Source organism: Nematostella vectensis, chromosome 7 (genome assembly GCF_932526225.1).
Source record: "Nematostella vectensis chromosome 7, jaNemVect1.1, whole genome shotgun sequence".
Taxonomy (NCBI): Eukaryota; Metazoa; Cnidaria; class Anthozoa; order Actiniaria; family Edwardsiidae; genus Nematostella; species Nematostella vectensis.
This window is the reverse complement of record NC_064040.1, coordinates 13,196,548-13,219,653: the sequence shown is the minus strand read 5'-3', so window position 1 is coordinate 13,219,653 and position 23,106 is coordinate 13,196,548. Positions and strand designations below refer to the sequence as shown.

The window sequence follows — 23,106 nt, the reverse complement described above, 5'->3', positions numbered from 1 at the left end:
AGGTAATGTTCTGTTGGACAGGCGAAAATAATACTAGGTAGAATGAGGAATAATTCGATGTTAGGCTGGGTTTAGAAGAGTTATACTAGATAAGGTAAAAAGAGTTGAGATTATGTAAGGCTAGATTGGTGAGAGTGATTTAGTTATACTAGGTAAAACGAGTTAAGAAGATGTTAGGCTAGATAAGGTAAAACGAGTTAAGAAGATGTTAGGCTATATAAGGTGAAACGAGTTAAGAAGATGTTAGGCTGGGTTAAGAAGAGTTATATCAGATGAGAGTTATTCTCTTATCTTAGGTAAGGTAAAACGAGCTAAGAAGATGTCAGGCTGGGTTAAGAAGAGTTATATCAGATGAGAGTTATTCTCTTATCTTAGGTAAGGTAAAACGAGCTAAGACGATGTTAGGCTGGGTTAAGAAGAGTTATATAAGAAGAGAGTTATTCTCTTATCTTAGTTAAGGTAAAACGAGCTAAGAAGATGTTAGGCTGGGTTAAGAAGAGTTATATCAGATGAGAGTTATTCTCTTATCTTAGGTAAGGTAAAACGAGCTAAGACGATGTTAGGCTGGGTTAAGAAGAGTTATATCAGATGAGAGTTATTCTCTTATCTTAGGTAAGGTAAAACGAGCTAAGAAGATGTTAGGCTGGGTTAAGAAGAGTTATATCAGATGAGAGTTATTCTCTTATCTTATGTAAGGTAAAACGAGCTAAGAAGATGTTAGGCTGGGTTAAGAAGAGTTATATCAGATGAGAGCTATTCTCTTATCTTAGGTAAGGTAAAAAGAGCTAAGAAGATGTTAGGCTGGGTTAAGAAAAGTTATATTAGGCTAGGTAAAACTAGGCGAAGTATGTTAGGCTGATGGATTAGGAAGAGTTGTACTCGGTTAAGGTAAAACTAGGTAATGTGATGACGTAAGGATTGATTTGAAAGAGTTACACAAGGCAAACACTTTTCACCTGTCCCTGATCACACTTTGCCATATACCACTCCACCACTCTTACAGGTCCCCTCAATAGCGCAGTTCGGTACGGATTTCTCCTTTGCTGAGTCCATTTTAGATATGAAGGAAAGGCCGCACCAAGATTCTTTGGATTCTTGTATATATATATATGTCAGATATATATGTCAGCCAGAGCTACTCATACAGCGTATTATACATACGTTAATCTCAGCATGCCTAGTATCTCTATTCAATAATATCATATCCTAAATATAATTCCTCACTCTTGTAGCGTCACCTTTCATCACCACGTTTTACCTTACCTCTTTCTTTCTTCCCTCGGTAAGGTGAGGTATGGTTAGGGAAGAGTGAGGCAAAATGCGGTAAGGTTAGGGAAGAGTGGGGTGAAGTGCGGTCAGGTTTGGGAAGAGTGAGGTGAAGTGCGGTAAGGTTAGGGAAGAGTGAGGTGAAGTGCGGTAAGGTTAGGGAAGAGTGGGGTGAAGTGCGGTAAGGTTATGGAAGAGTGGGGTGAAGTACATTAAGGTTAGGGGAGAGTAGTGGGGTGAAGTGCGGTAAGGTTAGGGAAGTGTGAGGTGAAGTGCAGTCAGGTTTGGGAAGAGTGGGGAGAAGTGCGGTAAGGTTAGGGAAGAGTGAGGTGAAGTGCGGTAAGGTTAGGGAAGAGTGGGGTGAAGTGCGGTAAGGTTAGGGAAGAGTGGGGTGAAGTGCAGTAAGGTTAGGGAAGAGTAGTGGGTTGAAGTGCGGTAAGGTTAGGGAAGAGTAAGGTGAATTGCGATCAGGTAAGGGAAGAGTGAGGTGAAGTGCGGTAAGGTTAGGGAATAGTTAGGTGAAGTGCGGTAAGGTTTGGGAAGAGTGAGGTATAGTGCGGTAAGGTTAGGGTAGAGTGAGGTGAAGTGCTGTAAGGTTAGGGAAGAGAGAAGCGAAGTGTCTCATTATTTTAACGCAGACAGTGTCTGGGATATTATGATCAGCTTTTACCATCAACCGTTAATACGATAAGACATCTTCGTGAAAACCATTTTATTGTTATCTAAAATAGCATTTCAAGCTCTAATTGTTTCTTCACTTTTAGACCAGTGTCTAAAAGGTTCTGGAATTCACCGTATTTGAACAATAAAAAAAGAAAACATTATGATAAGTATCTTCAATGCATCATCTATACTATTGTTATCGTTATCGTTATCGTTATTGTTATTGTTATCGTTATCGTTATCGTTATCGTTATCGTTATCGTTATCGTTATCGTTATCGTTATCGTTATCGTTATCGTTATTGTTATTGTTATTGTTTACGATTTGGACTTTAACAGCACACGAGCATACACACATTGTTGTTTACCATTTAATCGGAAATTCCGGAATGAGATCCCAGTTTTTCCGGGATGCCATAATTCCAGAATTTCCGGGGCGAATTTTGTACCATTTGCTTCTGTACCCCGAAATTCTACTGTTGGGGTCCTGGGGAATAGTGGCCGATAGGGGCCTCGGTCAAAATTCTATGGAAGGCCGCAAATGGTACACGATTTTCCGGAATTTCTGTTATTTCCAGTGAAAGTGGACTACCTCTCAATCAACTCCACATTTTCGTGTAATTTTCCAGTGGAGGAATATGTACCATTTACAAAATAACCAGAAGTACCCGAATTTTCCATTGGCACCAGTCGGGCCAAGACGGGATGCTGCCAATGTGTGGATGCGAGTGCTGTTAAAGTCCACAAGATTTGGGATTGGAACGAGTTGATAAGCGAACAGCATGCCGGGCGATTTGAGTAGGTGCAATTCAACATGGCGTTGTAAACATGTGATGTGATACTGTTGATTCACAGCATCAACATTTGCATTGTTCGCCGTCCTCTTCGAACTCTAAAATCCTCCAAGCATGCTTTTCGCTTACCAACCCCCGCGCAGCGTAAGAAAAGCGAGTAGAATGCGTTTGTTCTTTGGAAGCCTGGTTCTTACCCTCAAGAATGATCAATATCTCCCCATGGGGGGTGGTGCCAATTAGTGCGAAGAAGAGTTCCTATGCGTGCGGGGGCGTAGAGGAGATTTGTTTGACTAATTGTGGTGCGACTATTGTAACTAGAAGCTGCGCTATTTATAATGTATGATGTTTAAAGACACCAACGTCAGCTTATTCCCGACTTTTCCGTTTAAAGTGAATATTAACATGCGTTTTTTTGGGGGGGTTTGTCATAATTTCATCTTTTTCTAAGAAATACCAATCCTAAATTTTGCTTAGGAAACGTGAAAAATAGTACGACACGAATGCGGAGGGGAATACTTGATAGGGAAGCAAGATCACTTTCTCTATTTATGACTACTTTATTTTACTCATTTTCTTGGCAGAAACTGTCATAAGAAATATTTCAGTATTTGTGAAACAAGTGGATACATTTTATGTTGCCCCCTCAGGTCTTTTTTGTCAGATTTTGTTTGTTATCAGATTTGTGTGTTATTCAGACTTTTAACCGTTTGTGGTGTAAGTCGATTACTTATTTATCTGCAAAGACTTGTTTATGTTTCCAATATGCATTTCCAATATGCATTTTTCATTAGTCACGAAGTTAAACAAAGCTTAAGGTACTGGAAATTAATGATGATATTTTTGTTTTATAAGAAACCTTTTTATAAGAATGTCTAACCGGAGATTTCACCAAATTTTAAAAACATGCTAAAGCTCAGATAGCAGCAAAATTGTTTTGCTAGTATAATGCGTGCTAAAATGCAGTATCGAATTGTTTTCATAAAATAACAATGTAGATATTACTGTTTTTGATCACTAGTGTAATTCTGTTGAATATACACTAACATTTAAGAACACCCTTCAGCTTTAAAATGCTCCAAAAATAGCGGCTCAACCTCAACTAAAAATTAGACGAGTACATTAGAGTGTACACGGGCCCCAGAACGACTAATTAGCGAATTAATATATTGCTATTCCTATAGCAAATCACTATTTAGATATTGCAAATAATGCTGTTCTTTAAGAGGCACAAATCTTTACGTCAAAATAGTCTTTTATGTTGGTAGTATAAGGTTATTTTGAGAGAAAAGTCAAATGCTTTCAAAAATAATTCATCAATTATTAAAAACCCCTCCTTGAGTCTTTGCACAAACATTTCCAAAACATTACAAATGCCATATACTTGAAACCACCACACGCTTAATATAAATAAAAAACATCCACGTTTCCGTTACTCGGGATGTTTTTTTTCCTTCAACTATTTTTATTTTACTTTCTTAAGCATTTTATTAAACATTCATGACTTGTAATTTGCGCTGAATAGTCGATTCCTGAGCGCTAAGCATCGGCACCAATAGCACCAATCGTTTTAATTAGATATCTAGAAGAACGCACCGTTCCGAACGGCCGAAACGCAGGGTGCCTTTAATATTACCATTGCGAATACATACAGCAAAGAACGCTATTCAGATCTGGGCTTAGCAATGGAATAAATCAGATAGCGGAAATCCCCGCCGACTTTGACTTACACCGTTCAGAGGAGTATACTAGGAAAGAAAACATCTTCGTTGAGTTATGTCTACTCATTTTGATGCCAACGGTAAATATGACGCTCTTGTTTTCGCTGTTAGTGATAGTTGTTAACTTCCTTCTATGCGAAAAGGGAAAAAAGTACTCAATTCAACGTAAGGATGACTTTTAGCGTTTCCTGTTTTTGTAAGAATTTCACTCGAAATGACATTCAATGCGACCAAGCTTCATGTCTTAGGCCACTTGAGGAAATGATTTACGGTTGACAATATATATGTATTGGGCTGATGTTACAGATGTGCTGATTGCCTTAGGGAGAAAATTTTAACTAGAAAAGTGTATTTTTATGTTCTTGCTTTGGTTGCAGGTGCCTATCCATCTTAGCAATGTCAATATTCTTCCATGCCAGCATGAATGAATTTCACTTTACACATAAAAAAACAACGATAATGACATTCAAAGAATAAGGGTCCCTGATTAAACAAGACTTGGAAGTTTGACATTTTTTTAATGTTAGGTGAATGACTGACAAATGTACTATTTTTAGGAGACGGAATGCCAGCAGGCAGACGAGGCCTCGTTGTACCTCAGAACACTTTTCTGGAGAACATCGTACGACGGTCCAATGGCCTTCGTAAGTACACATTTATTTTATTAATGGAAATAACATTAGCTCAACCTCCCCTTTTGAAACGCTTTTGAAAAGATCCCCCTATTTTCGTCTTTTTCTTCCTGAGTTTGAGAGAGTTGACAAGCAGGTGCATATGGCTAACTAAAACCGTACTGTACTTTGTACCGATAATCATGGGAATCTACAGCTATTTTTCGTAACAAGTGTTATATAGAACTTAAAAAAAACCTAGGGTATTGCGTACATTTTTATCACCTGTGACCAAAATAACAAGTATGGTAATTATTGATTATAATAGAACGTGTGTTAAATAATTACCAAGTGCGTTGTATTTGTTATATGAATGTACCAAAATGGCGAAACTAGCAAAAATATATTTAAAAAGAAATTGAAATGGCTTTCAAATTGTCTAGAATGTGATCTCAGCTCACATAACAACTCGAACCGGATCTTTCCTTTTTTCTCGTCCTTATGGTAAGATTATTGTTAACGTAGCTCGCGGAAGAACGATGATCTATCTGTAGTTTTTTCTTTCGTAATAGTCTCGGGCCACATCTGCAGCTACAAAGTTTGACTTTTAGAGAAAGCTTTGTGAAATGTGGAATTCTAGTCAAATCTGTATTGAACGTCTTATTCTGTGACACCCTACTTCCTCTTCCGTCGGATTGCATCTTTACTCTGCAAAGTGTAACTTTTTCGGGGAATAAATGAAATTCTCCTAAAATGCAGAAACGAATTGTTTCAAATTTAATAAACAGGGACAACCCTCCTCCCTTTCAGGAAATTTTCTCATGTTATGTTTTCTTTTGTGGATTGAAAAATAAAACTCTTTTTAAACGAAACCGATTTGAATTGAGTGGATATTTTATTCATGATTAGACCACGTGATCACGACACATTGCTGCAGCTATTTCTTCCAAAGCCTTACTTACCCGTGATGCTTTTGAGGCAATTGATCCCAGCCACGAAGACACCTTGCCAAGTGAAAGCCTTATCACTCGTGTCTTGTGTTATGCATTTATGAATAAGTTAAATAAATAAATTTCACAGGAGGCAGTCAAGAAGAAAGAAAGTTTTTGGACCATTGGCGCCACTTTCGATACAGTCTTTTTTTATATAAGAACGTCTGTATTTTAGAACGCATCAGTACTAAAAAACATTCCTGCTATCTGAGCCTCGGCATGTGTTAAGCATGTTCTTAAAATTTGGTGAAATCTCAGACTGGACGTTCTTATTAAAGCCGCATTGTCACCAGTTTACTTCCGGTCGATTACGTAAGAATCTCCGATGATTTTTAACGGAAAACGCGAAAAATATTTCAAAATATTGAGAGCATTGTGTTTACTGGAAGTTTCTTTGAGGATGTGATTATTAATTTAGAGCGGATGGCCTGTTCAATATCTCGGATTTTAATAGATTCTTTTGTCTTTTAACGGTTGAGGTTTCCGTCGGACCTCCGGGAGTAAACTGGTGACAATGCGGCTTTAAAAACGTTCTTAAAAAAATAGTGTAATGTGCTGGGAGCTCAAATCTCCAACATAAGATTGCTTGACTCTCGCACATGAAAGTACTTGCCAAAGCCATTTGGTGGTCCTTGGAGTGTAATGTGCTGGGAGCTCAAATCTCCAACATAAAATTGCTTGACTCTCGCACATGAAAGTACTTGCCAAAGCCATTTGGTGGTCCTTGGAGTGTAATGTGCTGGGAGCTCAAATCTCCAACATAAAATTGCTTGACTCTCGCACATGAAAGTACTTGCCAAAACCATTTGGTGGTCCTTGGATGACTCAAGTGGCTTTTTGTGTTCTGTAGAGGCTCTCTTCCTGTAAAAGCTCACATGTTTGTTTATTATTTTAGGTCATTAAAATAATTTTATTCTGGATAACACGTAAATCTTGGGCAAAAATGTTGTCTACGCGTCTGACGTGTCCTGACATGTAACGCAATATTCATATTTGCATTTAGATCCCAATTTTATCCTCGGTTACGCCCAGACCCTTTGCTAATTTATTGTGTAAGCGCTTGACGTGTTGTGACATGTAGTGCGTGACACGTAACGTAATCTTTCTATTTGCATTTCGATCATAATTTTATTCTGGGTAACGTCCAGATCAATAACTCTAATGTGTACGCGTCTGACGTGTCGTCACATGCAACACGTGATATGTAACACAATATTTCTGTTTGCATTTAGATCCCAATTTTATCCTGGGTAACGCCCAGATCCTTGGCAATCCTATTGTGTACGCGTCCGATGGCTTTTGCAAGCTGACTGGATTCTCACGAAGCGAGGTGATGAAGAAGAGCTCTGACTGCACCTTCCTTCACGGCGAGCACACAAGCAACGAGTCGATGAAGGAGATCCACGATGCACTGATCAATAAACAGGCGCTACAGTTAGAGATCATCATCTACAAGAAGGACGGTGGGTGCAGGTCACGCAATATCATTAGTCACGCAATATTACTGGTTATACAGACTTACAGGTCACACAATTCACTCTTTTTTATAAGAACGTCTAATTTTTGGCTGAGGCTGGGCCGTTCTTATTGCTGTATATGTTATAAACGTTGTTCTTAAATTTTAGTGTATAAAAGAATACCCAATTAACATACAAGAGAATACCCAATGAATTATTAGGAAGAGAATGACACTAATGAGCACAATTTGATTCTGCATTTTAGACCGGAACAGGACTGAAAAATATTTTTTTTTCTCCTATCTGAGCCTCGCATGTTCTTAGCATATTTTTAAAATTTGTTGAAATCTCAGGCTGAACGTTCTTATAAAAAAAGGCTCATAAAAAAAGAGTGTATTATTGGAACAGAATATGCATCCTTAGATATGACTGGCATTCAAATTAGCGTTGTTCAAATTGATAAAAAAAACTGACACATAATGTCTGTTATTTTCTAGACGTATGAAGAAAACGCTATCTTTTTTGAAAACGTTCTTTGTGAAGACCTTCATAATTGACTAAATCCGCGTAAAACCTTTGAATTACGAATTTATAAAGTTTACGAAGCCCCTAAGCTACGGCCACCTTGAAAACAACAGTGAATTTGCAAGCTTTCGAAAATGATTAATTTCTTTTTACGAAAGTGACCGCGTTCGCGTTCAGCAAGTACACCTTTTACTATTTTTTTAATTATTTATTTCATGTGCCTAAAAGAGCTTCGAGCGGACACTCGAGAAACCTGTGATATTCTGAAACGTTAGGATCTGGGCCTTTTATTTTTTAGATGGCAGTCACCAAAGACGTTAACACGAATTCCTGCATGTTTCTCTGAGGTTCTCGACTTACACATCCCTAGAGCGATTAAAAAATACGGGAAAAAAATTAAGCAGACTCCCAAATAAGGCATATGATGTCCAAATCAGGAATTGACCGAGCGAGCTGGAAAAACGACGGTTTTCAAAACAAAATTGTTTTTATGTGGTTGGATGAATTGATGTGAATTTTTTTCTTCCTAGGCTTGGCAATGTGGGTACTGCTGCACATCGGACCAATCGTCAACGAGAAGGGGGAGGTTGTGCTGTTCCTGATGACCATCAAGGATATCACCGAATACAAGGACCCAATCCCAGGCACAGGTAACGCTACTAGTCACGCACATGTCACGCATACAAGGACCCAATCCCAGGCACAGGTAACGCTACTAGTCACGCACATGTCACGCATACAAGAACCCAATCCCAATCCCAATCCCAGGCACAGGTAACCCTACTAGTCACGCACATGTCACGCATACAAGGACCCAATCGCAGGCACAGGTAACGCTACTAGTCACGCACATGTCACGCATACAAGGACCCAATCCAAGGCACAGGTAACGCTACTAGTCACGCACATGTCACGCATACAAGGACCAAATCCCAGACACAAGTAACGCTACTAGTCACGCACATGTCCCGCATAACAGAATGTTAACCCCCGCCCCAATCCCCGGCACAGGTAACGCTACTCTTCACGCACATGTCACTCATAACAGAATATCAGCCCACATTTCACGTACATTTCACGCCGGCACAGGCACCGGAATATCAGCCCCCATCCCAATCCCGGCACGGGTAACGCTACTAGTCACACATACATGGACCCTTACCTCGGCACAGGCAACATCACTAGTCTCGCACACGTCACTTATATTAATATTAAGAATACCAGGATCCCATCGCCGACACAGAAATCGCTATTCCTCACAATAGCCTGAACTACCTGCTCACTAGCCCGAACTACCTACTCACTAGCCTGAACTACCTACTCACTGGTCTGAACTACCTACTCACTAGTCTGAACTACCTACTCACTAGCCTGAACTACCTGCTCACTAGCCAGAACTACCTACTCACTAGCCAGAACTACTTGCTCACTAGTCTGAGCTACCTGCTCACTAGCCTGAACTACCTACTCACTAGCCTGAACTACCTACTCACTAACCTGAACTACCTCACTAGCCTGAACTACCTGCTCACTAGCCAGAACTACCTACTCACTAGCCTGAGCTACCTACTCACTAGCCAGAACTATCTACTCACTAGCCTAAACTACCTACTCACTAGCCTGAACTACCTACTTGTTATAAGTTCAGATCCTCACGATTATGCTTTCAATTCGTGGTTTAATTCAACTAATATTTCTCAATATCTAAATTACAACTAACTCAGAGCTTCAACGAGGAACCAGCCCCTATGGGGGGTCCCAATCAAACATCAGGGGCCACAGGGAACCCAAGGAGGGCAATATACATATTACAACATCTCCCCCCTTTCAAAACTTCAATAAATGTTCAAAGAAAACCCAAAAAATGTTCTTAACATTGTTCAATAAGTCTTTGTGGCTTCTTCACTTCACGACCAGCTCTTGTTCTGATGGGTGAATGTGCTTCTGTTTCTCTCTGATCTTCCTGTACTTTCAATGGACTTGGCGGTTCATTGATCTGCGCTTTCCTAGCGACCACTTGAGGTTGAGGACTCATGTATGTGGGAGCCACTGGCATCTTCAGATTCATGGGTGTGTCCTTCGGGACAGAAATGATGTGCCTTCGATTTCTTCGAAATACACGTCCTTTCTCATCTTCAACTACATATGACCTTGGCAGGACTTCTGCTTTACACCATTCTTTATCTTTGTTTACACGAACTCTAACTTTGTCCCCAACTTCCAAAGGGGGAAGGTCCCGGCTGTGTTGATCATAGCTCATCCGTGAACTTGCTTGTCGATGGGCTAATGCCTTTACCACTCTGTGAGGGTCTACTGGGTGAGGTACCAACAAACGTCGATGGGTAGGTAGTGTTGAACGTGTACGCCTACTCATGAGTAGTTGGGCAGGTGAGACACCTATGTCGTCAAAAGGTGTAATTCTATACTTTAATAAACCTTCAAATGGGTCTTTATTCTCTGCTGCTGCTTTCTTAAAGATTCGCTTTGCAGTCTGGACAGCTCTTTCCGCAGCACCATTGGACTGGGGATACTCGGGTGAGCTGGTTACATGCTGGAATCCCCAAGCTTCTGCAAACTGCTTAAACTCATGGGTAGTACTGAAAATATTGCGGGTGTTACTATATTGTGGGCCATTGTCGCTGATCACTTTGGCTGGAATGCCAAATCTTGCAAAGATTTGCTTCAAGGTGTTGACAACACACATGGCAGTGGACTGCCGAAGTAGTTCAACTTCAAAATACTTCGAATAGAAATCAACCACAATCAAGTAGGAATGGCCAGCAAATTCAAAAAGGTCAGTTCCAACAACCTGCCACGGTAGACCTGGAAGGTCATGTGGATGTAGGGTTTCTCTCTGCTGTTGGTTGCGGAATGCATTACAAATCTGACATGAACGTACTCGGTCCTTAATATGGGCAGTCATGGAGGGCCAAAAGACATAGTCTCTTGCCAAACTCAGACTCTTACTCTCACCCATGTGTGCTCCATGTATATCTTCAAGTACTTCAGCTCTCATGGATCTTGGTACTACAATTCTATCAGATTTGAACAGCAAACCATCTTCAACACTAAGCTCTTCCTTGTAATTCCAGTATTCTCTTGCCAGTTCGTCAACCTGATCCTTGTCTTCTGGCCAACCCTCTAGGACATATTCCATTACTACTCTTGAGGTTTCATCGTTACTTGATGCATCTCTGAATTTCTTTAATGTGGAATTCTCAATTCCCAGATTTTCAATCAGATTGATTCCAATCACATCCTCTGGTTCACTTACTGGCGTAGTGTCAGTGAGTGGGGCTCTACTCAAGCAATCAGAGATGATTTGTTTCTTGCCTGGGACATATCTCACATCCAAATCATACTTGGTTAGCTTCAGAAGCATTCTCTGCAATCGTGGTGGGCATTCATTTAGGGGCTTCCTAAAAATTGCCTCCAATGGTTTGTGATCAGTTTCTACAATCACTCGCCTGCCATATACATACGTGTGGAACTTGTCTGCTCCCCATAGTATAGCTAACAACTCTCTTTCAATGTTAGCACATCTCTGCTCACAAGACGACAAAGTCTTTGAACCAAAGGCAATCGGCTTACCCTCTTGGATGATGACTGCACCAAGGCCAGTGCTACTCGCATCTACATTCAGAATGGTCTGTTTGTGATTGTCAAAATAGGCCAACACTGGTGCATGGGTGATCACAGCTTTGAGCTTCTCGAATGCCTCTTGTTGAGGCTTCTCCCAGGTGAAAACTGCTACTTGCTGGGTCAGCTGGGAGATTGGGCCTTGCAGATCAGCTTTGTGTTCAATGAACTTGTCCAAGTAGTTGATTGTTCCTAAGAATCGCTGCACGCCATCTTTGTCTGATGGGGGTGGCATCTCACTAATTGCACGCACTTTCTCAGGATCTGGTTTCAAACCCTCGGATGTGAACACATGTCCGACATAGCTTATTTCTGGAACTCGAAGCTTGATCTTCTTTGGATTAAATTTCAGGCCCACCTCTCTGCTTCTTTCAAGTACTGCTATCATCTTCCTATCAACATCACTTATATCTTTTCCATGGATTAAAAAATAATCAACAATTATTTCAACTGCAACTCCAGCGAAGAGCCTGTCCATCTCTCGTTGGTATATCTCAGGAGCAGATGAAATTCCAAATGGCAGCCGTGTAAATCTATACCGTCCCCAAGGTGTGTTGAATGTCAGAAGTTTCGAGCTTTCCTCATCTCCCTCCACCTGCCAGTATCCACTGCATGCATCCAGTGTGGTGAACATTGTAGCTTCAGAAAGGCGATCGGCAACTTGCTCAACAGTGACCATGGGGTAGTGTGGCCTCTTGAGGGCCTTATTCAGATCCCTGGGATCGATGCAGATACGGACACTGTCTTTAGATGGTGGGTTGGCTCTGTCCTTCTCTTTTCGTTTGTCAACAACCAACATTGAAGACACCCACGGTGTGTGCTCTTCTTCTTTAACGATAATCCCATCTTGTTCCATCTCTTGGAGTTTTTCTCTTGTCGGTTCAAGCAGGGATATGGGGATCTTCCTAGGGGGGTGGACTACTGCAGGCACTGATGGATCTATCTCTAGGTGTACCTTGTTTGGCAGTCTTCCCGGTTTGTTACTAAAACAATCTTGGTACTGGGATAGAACCGGATCTTCTACCAACAATTCTGCATTCGGCTTGTTGCCATTTCCTTGTGTGGTCTCCTCAGCCAGTCTTTCTGGTGTGTCTATCAGGTCAAGATTCATAAACTTGAGCACCTCTAAGTCTAGGCAGGCTTCACAACTCAACAGGGGTGTAAACTCTCCATGCACAACAAGGTACAGCAGATCTATTTTTCGGTTCTTGTACTGGGTTGGAAGGCGAACACATCCAACAGGATGAATTGCCTTGTCTGCGAGCCATCCTTTAAGAGGCTGATGAATCTTTCGTAGCGGTTGTGTAGTGATGGCCTTATATACATGATATGGCATCACATTGGCCTCTGCACCTGTATCAGCTTTGACTTTTACCTCTTTTTGTGCAATCCTAAGGGTAATCACGCTCTTCTTTGTGCTATTGGGGCTGGACACAGTCCCAAGTTCTACTGATCCAAAGTATAAGTGTGGATCACCCCCACGATCACCTTGGCCCATACTCTCAAACTGGTTTTCTTGCTCTACTGTGCTGACCGGTGTTTCTTTCTTACCCTTAAGAGGACACAACTTTGCAAAGTGTCCCTCTTGTTGGCAATTTCTACATTTCTTTCTTAAGGCAGGACAAATACTTGGTTTTGTGAAACTGTGCTGAAAACCACAAAACTTACAGGTAGGATTAGGTGCTCTCTCCTTTCCTTGAACTGGGTGTACACTCAATGGCTGCTGTGAACCAGTTGGTGAAGCAAACTTGAATTTCTGCAACTCAGCAGCTTCATAGGTTCTACAGTAATCATGGGCACTTTGGAGTGTCAAATCTGGCTTTTTTAACAACTCCCCTCTCAACTCATTCGAGAGCACCCCTCCCACAATACGATCTCTGATCAGTGAATCTCTGAGGGTCCCAAACTCACATGTCAACGATAAGCGTTTCAGCTCACTCACGAAATTGTCCATCCTCTCACCTTCTTTCTGGTTTCTTTGATTAAACACAAGGCGCTCATAGATGACGTTTCTTGCTCCCTGACAGTGTTCCTTGAACTTTCTACACACATCTTCATAAGATTCATTGCTTTCTCCTTCGTTGAAAACAAAATGACTATATTCTTCAATTGCATCTGCTCCAGCACAATTGAGTAGCAAGTTCACCTTCAACTTGTCAGGTTTCTCATCCTTTCCTTTCGCCACTAGGTAAATTTCGAACTGCATAATAAATTTCCTCCAATTTTCTGAGGCTTGGGCATCCAGCACCAGTGGACCAGGAGTCCTGTGCGACTCTACTTCTGCCATAATTTCAATTCTTTTCTCGATATTCTTTACCTTGATTCTCGTTAAACTTTTACTTGACTTCTGACACCATGTTATAAGTTCAGATCCTCACGATTATGCTTTCAATTCGTGGTTTAATTCAACTAATATTTCTCAAAATCTAAATTACAACTAACTCCGAGCTTCAACGAGGAACCAGCCCCTATGGGGGGTCCCAATCAAACATCAGGGGCCACAGGGAACCCAAGGAGGGCAATATACATATTACAACACTACTTACTTGCCAGAACTACCTACTCACTAGTCTGAACTACCTACTCACTAGCCTGAACTACCTACTCACTAGCCAGAACTACCTACTCACTATACTGAACTACCTACTCACTAGCCTGAACTACCTGCTCACTAGCTTGAACTACCTATTCACTATCCTGAAATACCTACTCACTAGCCTGAACTACCTACTCACTAGCCTGAACTACCTACTCACTAGCCTGAACTACCTACTCACTAGCCAGAACTACCTGCTCACTAGCCTGAACTACCTGCTCAATAGCCTGAACTACCTGCTCACTAGCCTGAACTACCTGCTCACTAGCCTGAACTACCTACTCAATAGCCTGAACTACCTGCTCACTAGCCTGAATTACCTACTCACTAGCCTGAACTACCTGCTCACTAGCCTGAACTACCTGCTCATTAGCCTGAACTACCTACTCACTAGCCTGAACTACCTGCTCACTAGCCTGAACTACATACTCACTATCCTGAACTACCTACTCACTAGTCTGAACTACCTACCACTAGTCTGAACTACCTACTAACTAGCCTGAACTACCTACTCACTAGCCTGAACTACCTACTCAATAGCCTGAACTACCTGCTCACTATCCTGAACTACCTACTCACTAGCCTGAACTACCTGCTCACTAGCCTGAACTACCTGCTCATTAGCCTGAACTACCTACTCACTAGCCTGAACTACCTGCTCACTAGCCTGAACTACATACTCACTATCCTGAAATACCTACTCACTAGCCTGAACTACCTACTCACTAGCCTGAACTACCTGCTCACTAGCCTGAACTACCTGCTCACTAGCCTGAACTACCTGCTCACTAGTCTGAACTACCTACTTACTAGGCTGAACTACCTACTCACTAGCCTGAACTACATGCTTACTTACCTGAAATACCTGCTCACTAGCCTGAACTACCTACTCACTAGCCTGAACTACATGCTTACTTACCTGAAATACCTGCTCACTAGCCTGAACTACCTACTCACTAGTCTGAACTACCTACTCACTAGTCTGAACTACGTGCTCACTAGTCTGAACTACCTGCTCACTAGCCTGAACTACATGCTTACTTACCTGAAATTCCTGCTCACTAGCCTGAACTACCTACTCACTAACCTGAACTACCTACTCACTAGCCTGAACTACCTGCTCACTAGCCTGAACTACCTACTCACTAGCCTGAACTACCTACTCACTAGCCTGAACTACCTGCTCACTAGCCTGAACTACCTGCTCACTAGCCTGAACTACCTACTCACTAGCCTGAACTACCTATTCACTATCCTGAACTACATGCTTACTTACCTGAAATACCTGCTCACTTGCCTGAACTACCTACTCACTAGCCTAAACTACCTACTCGCCTGCCTGCCCGCAGGCTAGGTTGTTTGTCTCGTATCTGCTTATAAAATTTGCATATAAATGGCACAGACAGCACAAACGCAAACAAAGTGACAAACAAAAGTAATGCGTGTTACACAATCAATACGAAGTACGTAAGGCAGAAAGTGCGCTTTCTGACGCTGGTGGTTTGGTTGTAGATCAAGGCGGCGCCAAAGGATGGGCTCGCCTAAACAAGTCCCTCACAAGACATAAGACCGTACTGGTTGCGTTCAAGCAGAAGTCTGCGTCGCAGAAGAATGCGCAACAGATCACACACGTAAGCTAGCTATACTGCTCTTATAACTCTGCATAAACTAGGCGATTTGCACCAAGGAATCACGTTTCTTTTGGGATGGCAAACTCCCGCGCGCTCCGACTTTTGGCGGGAAAATAACTACAAAATGGTACTTTTTCCGCGGAAGGTGTTGGGACATTTCTCGTTACTTGGTGATTACTTGGCGGTTGTTAGACGCGCGCGCGATCATCCGGGAACACACTTTCAGGCGGTAAATCAATTGGCGGGAAAAACAATTTACGCTCGCGCGACAATTTTAGCTTCAAAAACAAACGCCCGAAACTTGCGATAAAAATGTAATAAGCAGCAAATAACAAAAAAAAAATATGCAAGCATGAATTTACACCTAGGGCGCCTACGAAACGACTTGAAGTGCTGATATTTGAGCAAGAAAAGAGTTGTTGCCATGCCTAAATTCATTCCATTTCACAAATGTTTGGCGGATTTATAATGTCTTGAAGGTCGGCCCTCAGAGAAATGTCCCAAAAAGTTTCTAAATTGGAAGTTTCTGTTTTGGAATGTGGAGTTTTGGTGTAAATTTCATGCATAAATTTATCAGTCAAATACTGTTGGTGTGATATGATTTTAGATAGTTCGCCAACAGTATTTATTATTAGGTTATAAAAGGTATATGTATAAAATTCAGTCAAAGGCAATTGTTATGATATTGGTTTGAGATTCGTTGTCTTCAGATATTGTCTGTTTGTATGAAAATATCAAATACACTCTTTTTTTATATTAACCTTTTTAAAAGAACGTCCAGTCTGAGATTTCACCAAATTTTAAGAAAATGCTAAGGACACGCCGATGCTCAGATAGCAGATTTTTTTTTTCTTTTTTTATCCTGATGCGTTTTAAAATGAAGAATCAAATTGTGCTCATAGTAACAATTTTATTATTGTTATTGATCATTAGTGTAATTCTCTTGCTAATAATTTATTGGGCATTATATTCTTATACACACCAAAATTTAAGAACATCGTTAATAACATATTCAGCCTTAAAATGTCCCAAAAATAAGAACGACCCAATTCAAAAGCTAATTACCGTATTTGCTTTTAAAAGACCGAAGGCTCATAAAAATGCAAAAGAGACGCTCTACGAGAGCGTGGTTCTTTGTAGACCGACTCATATGATACTTGAGTTCAAAAGACGGTGTCGTCTTATGGCCGCCGACGCGTACATTTCCTGTATTCATTTAGACTCCTATTACAGAAATCCCTCGTCCAATGGGAAAAGAGCAGGACTTAATATAAAAACGCACGAGCCATTAAACAATTTAGCCGAAAAATAATACACATGTCAAAATGCAAATGTTGTTTCTTCATTTGGGCAGGATGTTTGGAATTATGATGAAAGGAGCATGATTTGACTGTTTGCTTGTTGGCCATAAGGAAATTGCTTCACGTCCAATTCAAAATGGCAGAGTTTCTCGCCCTCGAGTAGGGCGCTCCTCCGCTTCGTGTTATTGAATGTGGAGGAGGTTTTGTAGGAGCTCGGTATAGGGACTTGGGGTCATTACTCGAATGTATGTTTATTTGTTTGGTCGTTTGAGGCGCAAACTTCATGAAATCACGATGATGAAAGTAATGAGAAGGCATTTTCCCCGAGCTAACGTGAGTAAAGACATTTATCTCGCAATTTTCACCTTGCTGAAGGAAAATACAGTGTCCAATGTGTCCACACTTTTCTTTGCTATTACGATTTTAATTCGGATTTTGTTGTTTAATTCAGATTTGTTCAATTCAAATATTTTTATACCCAACGACAACTCACCTTAGGCTTAAGATAGTTTTATTGCTTCTCTGCTCAAATACGGTTTTTATTCGTTTTTTATATACACTTTCTATCTTTTTTTGCTTTCCCCTAATGATTTCGATACATTTCCCTATGGCGTGGAACTTCCGTTTTTCTTCTCTAACATGGAATATTTTTAGCTTTCTTTTAATAATTCTCATAACCTGTAAAGCGCATTATCTGTTTGTTTTACTGTACATTCATCTCGTTTATGTTTTGTGGAGAATATTCGTTTCTACAGCCGCCGCTTCACCCCTCCTTATTGCGCTAAATGAAAAATGTTATGTGTTATTGCTAAGATTGCCTCGCGGATTTCACATTGCATGTTTGCCTCTCTTTTTTGTATTTTGGCTTTTTTTTGCATTGCATTCGTCTGAGGGTCGTATGGTCAAATTGACTCAAAGTTGATTAGATTTTCGGGCTTTAGGCGTCCGAATTATTACATTTTCTTATTTACATTTTTTTTCACTTCACACGTCACAGTATGATGGCGAAAACTCACAATAATCTGTCGAATTATAGCCTATTAACCTATCGATGCGTCTGGATTGGTATTTGTCGGTATTTCACGCTTTTATTACAAGATATTTAGAATTCTTTCTTATTGTCGGTAGCATTTCCCATGTATATTTCATCAAGATCAAATTTCATGCATGTCCTGAGTCAGTGGGTGGATCAAATGCTCTCCATTTGCTTCCTATGAACAATTAATTCTCAAACAATCAAATTCACCAACTGTCATACGAAACATATATTATGTCTAATGCGAACTCGCAATTTGTTATTTCTCACATTTTCCGTATTTCAACATTTTTTGGGCTGTCTCGAATTGACCAATATTAGATTTTAGGTAATACAAAATGTGTTAAAAAAAATTAAATCGAATTCAATCAAATTCAATCGAACAGCAGCGATTTCCTAAGCGTTGACAGAAAAAAATACCTACTTACCTAACGACTTGCCTTAAAGGCAACCAGATTTAAAAAAGGAAAACAATTTTCCTGTACTTAGTCTCTCATTGATATTTCCTCACATTTTATATGTTCTCTCACATCGCATATATTTTCTCATATTGCATCTATTGTCTCACATTGCTTATTCTTTCTCAAATTACTTGTATTTTCTCACATTGCATATTCTTTCTCATATTTCATATATTTTCTAACTTTGTCAATATTTTCTCACATTGCATATATTTTCTCATATTGCCTTTATTTTCTCTTATTTCTTATATTTTCTTACATCGCCTTAGTTGAACTCCCGAGAATTGCTTTTAAATGACTAATATCAACTTACGTCTTCAACTTGCTGTTATATTTTTGTAGGAATAATATAGGATAGGATATTGATCCTTTTTCCTTTTTATCTCGATAATATACATGCACAAATTTCTCGATTCTGATTAGCTGAGAGCAGTGCAATTTTCATGTAACCCTAGTGCAATAAGTGGTAATACCAGTGCAATTACATTAAAAGTCGAAATACACGAAAATAACTATTTTCTTAAACGATAGATACTGTATGATACTCTACAGAACTCTTGTGTTTTTCAAAAAGTTGAAATTATGAAACTACAATGCATATTAATCTCAATTTAAACTCAAAACTGTATGATTACCTATACTAATAAAGATACAAAAATAAGCTCGACTTTAAGTTTTCGTTTTCATCGCTGTGGGATTTTTTCGTCAAAGTGATGATGATGATGACATTTAGGCTATATAGCGATGTCGATGATGATGATGATTGTAATAATAATGATGGCAGCGGCAATGTTTATAGCGACTGTGACGAAGACGATGATGATGTTATGGTGATGGTGACAGTAACGATGTTTATAGCTATGATGACGACGATGATAATAACGATGTTATAATAATAAAGACAGGAGCAATGTGTTTGTAGCTACGATGACGATGTCGACGATGCTGATGCTTTCAACAGGATGGCATTTATGGGGAAGATAAGGATAATGAATATTATGAATATTATGGTGATGATAATGATGCTGATGATGGCTTCAGCTCGATATAGGGACTTGGGGTCATTACTCGAATGTATGTTAATTTGTTTGGCCGTTTGAGGCGCAAACTTCATGAATTCACGATGATGAAAGTAATGAGAAGGCACTTTCCCCGAGCTAACGTGAGTAAAGTCATTTATCTCGCAATTTTCACCTTGCTGAAGGAAAATACAGTGTCAAATGTGTCCACACTTTTCTTTGCTATTACGATTTTAAATTTTGTTCAATTCAGATTTTTTTATAGCCCAACGACAACTCACCATTAGGCTTAAGATAGTTTTATTGCTTCGCTCAAATACGGTTTTTTGCGTTTTTATATACATTTTCTATCTTTTTTTTGCTTTTCCCCATATGATTTCGATACATTTTCCTATGGCGTGAATTTTCCTTTTTCTTCTCTTACATAGAATATTTTAGCTTTCGTCCAACTCTTATAACCTGTAAAGCGCATTATCTGTTTGTTTTACTGTACATTTATCTCGTTTATGTTTTGTGGAGAATATTCGTTTCTACAGCCGCCGCTTCACCCCTCCTTATTGCGCTAAATGAAATGTTCTGTGTTAATGCTAAGATTGCCTTGTGGATTTCACATTGCATGTTTGCCTCTCTTTTTTGTATTTTTTTTTTTGGGGGGGGGGCAGTGAATTCGTCTGAGGGTTGTATGGTCAAATTGACTCGAAGTTGATTAGATTTTCGGGCTTTAGGTGTCCGAATAATTACATTTTCTCTTATATACATTTTTTCTATTTTTTTTTTCACTTCACACGTCACAGTATGATGGCAAAAACTCACAATAATCTGTCGAATTATAGCCTATTAACATATCGATGCGTCTGGATTGGTATTTGTCTGTATTTCACGCTTTTATTACAAGATATTTAGAATTCTTTCTTATTTTCGGTAGCATTTCCTATTTATATTTCATCAAGATCAAATTTCATGCATGTCCTGAGTCAGTGGGTGGATCAAATGCTCTCCATTTGCTTCCTATGAACAATTAATTCTCAAACAATCAAATTCACCAACTGTCATACGAAACATATATTATGTCTAATGCGAACTCGCAATTTGTTATTTCTCACATTTTCCGTATTTCAACATTTTTTGGGCTGTCTCGAATTGACCAATATTAGATTTTAGGTAATACGAAATGTGTTAAGAAAATTAAATCGAATTAAATCAAATTCAATCGAACAGCAGCGATTTCCCTAAGCGTTGACAGAAAAAATACCTACTTACATAACGACTTGCCTTAAAGGCAACCAGATTTAAAAGAGGAAAACAATTTTCCTGTACTTAGTCTCTCATTGATATTTCCTCACATTTTATATGTTCTCTCACATCGCATATATTTTCTCATATTGCATCTATTGCCTCACATTGCTTATTCTTTCTCACATTACTTGTATTTTCTCACATTGCATATTCTTTCTAACATTTCATATATTTTCTCACTTTGTCAATATTTTCTCACATTGCATATATTTTCTCGTATTGCCTTTATTTTCCCTCATTTCTTATATTTTCTTACATCGCCTTAGTTGAACTCGCTAGAATTGTTTTTAAATGACTAATATCAACTTAAGTTTTCAACTAGCTGTTATATTTTTGTAGGAATAATATAGGATAGGATATTGATCCTTTTTCCTTTTTATCTCGATAATATACATGCACAAATTTCTCGATTCTGATTAGCTGAGAGCAGTGCAATTTTCATGTAACCCTAGTGCAATAAATGGTAATACCAGTGCAATTACATTAAAAGTCGAAATACACGAAAATAACTGTTTTCTTAAACGATAGATACTGTATGATACTCTACAGAACTCTTGTGTTTTTCAAAAAGTTGAAATTATGAAACTACAATGCATATTAATCTCAATTTAAACTCAAAACTGTATGATTACCTATACTAATAAAGATACAAAAATAAGCTCGACTTTAAGTTTTCGTTTTCATCGCTGTGGGATTTTTTTGTCAAAGTGATGATGATGATGACATTTAGGCTATATAGCGATGTTGATGATGATGATAATAATGGTGGCAGCGGCAATGTTTATAGCGACGGTGACGAAGACGATGATGATGTAATGATGATGGTTACAGTAACGATGTTTATAGCTATGATGACGACGATGATAATAACGATGTAATAATAATAAAGACAGGAGCAATGTGTTTGTAGCTACGATGACGATGTCGACGATGCTGATGCTTTCAACAGGATGGCATTTATGGGGAAGATAAGGATAATGAATATTATGGTGATGATAATGATGCTGATGATGGCTTCAGCTCGATATAGGGACTTGGGGTCATTACTCGAATGTATATTTATTGGTTTGGTCGTTTGAGGCGCAAACTTCATGAATTCACGATGATGAAAGTAATGAGAAGGCACTTTCCCCGAGCTAACGTGAGTAAAGACATTTATCTCGCAATTTTCACCTTGCTGAAGGAAAATACAGTGTCCAATGTGTCCACACTTTTCTTTGCTATTACGATTTTAAATTTTGTTCAATTCAGATTTTTTTATACCCAACGACAACTCACCATTAGGCTTAAGATAGTTTTATCGCTTCTCTGCTCAAATACGGTTTTTTGCGTTTTTATATAAATTTTCTATCTTTTTTCTGCTTTTCCCCTTATGATTTCGATACATTTTCCTATGGCGTGAAACTTCCGTTTTTCTTCTCTTACATAGAATATTTTAGCTTTCGTCCAACTCTTATAACCTGTAAAGCGCATTATCTGTTTGTTTTACTGTACATTCATCTCGTTTATGTTTTGTGGGGAATATTCGTTTCTACAGCCGCCGTTTCACCCCTTCTTATTGCGCTAAATGAAATGTTCTGTGTTAATGCTAAGATTGCCTTGCGGATTTCACATTGCATGTTTGCCTCTCTTTTTTGTATTTTTTTTTGGGGGGGGCAGTGAATTCGTCTGAGGGTCGTATGGTCAAATTGACTCGAAGTTGGTTAGATTTTCGGGCTTTAGGCGTCCGAATTATTACATTTTTTCTTATATACATTTTTTTCTATTTTTTTTTTCACTTCACACGTCACAGTATGATGGCAAAAACTCACAATAATCTGTCGAATTATAGCCTATTAACATATCGATGCGTCTGGATTGGTAATTGTCTGTATTTCACGCTTTTATTACAAGATATTTAGAATTCTTTCTTATTTTCGGTAGCATTTCCTATTCATATTTCATCAAGATCAAATTTCATGCATGTCCTGAGTCAGTGGGTGGATCAAATGCTCTCCATTTGCTTCCTATGAACAATTAATTCTCAAACAATCAAATTCACCAACTGTCATACGAAACATATATTATGTCTAATGCGAACTCGCAATTTGTTATTTCTCACA

At 39.3% G+C, this 23,106-nt stretch overlaps 1 protein-coding gene across 13 annotated transcripts in view; it reads left to right on the top strand.

Moving 5' to 3' along the window:
• Positions 1 to 23,106, top strand: part of LOC5508227 (potassium voltage-gated channel subfamily H member 1) — a 49,906-nt gene that overhangs the window by 16,021 nt on the left and 10,779 nt on the right. For 10 of the 13 annotated variants that reach the window (XM_032376989.2, XM_032376994.2, XM_032376988.2 and 7 more), the window contains 4 exons: positions 4,998 to 5,084; positions 7,276 to 7,506; positions 8,556 to 8,675; positions 15,773 to 15,891. In XM_032376989.2, the coding sequence (XP_032232880.1) occupies positions 5,006 to 5,084; positions 7,276 to 7,506; positions 8,556 to 8,675; positions 15,773 to 15,891 (549 nt within the window). In that variant the 5' untranslated portion in view covers positions 4,998 to 5,005. Of the gene's footprint in view, positions 1 to 4,178; positions 4,521 to 4,997; positions 5,085 to 7,275; positions 7,507 to 8,555; positions 8,676 to 15,772; positions 15,892 to 17,187; positions 17,526 to 22,033; positions 22,146 to 23,106 lie in introns of those variants that run through there. The other 3 variants (XM_032376986.2, XM_032376995.2, XM_032376996.2) reach the window with 3 other exon arrangements.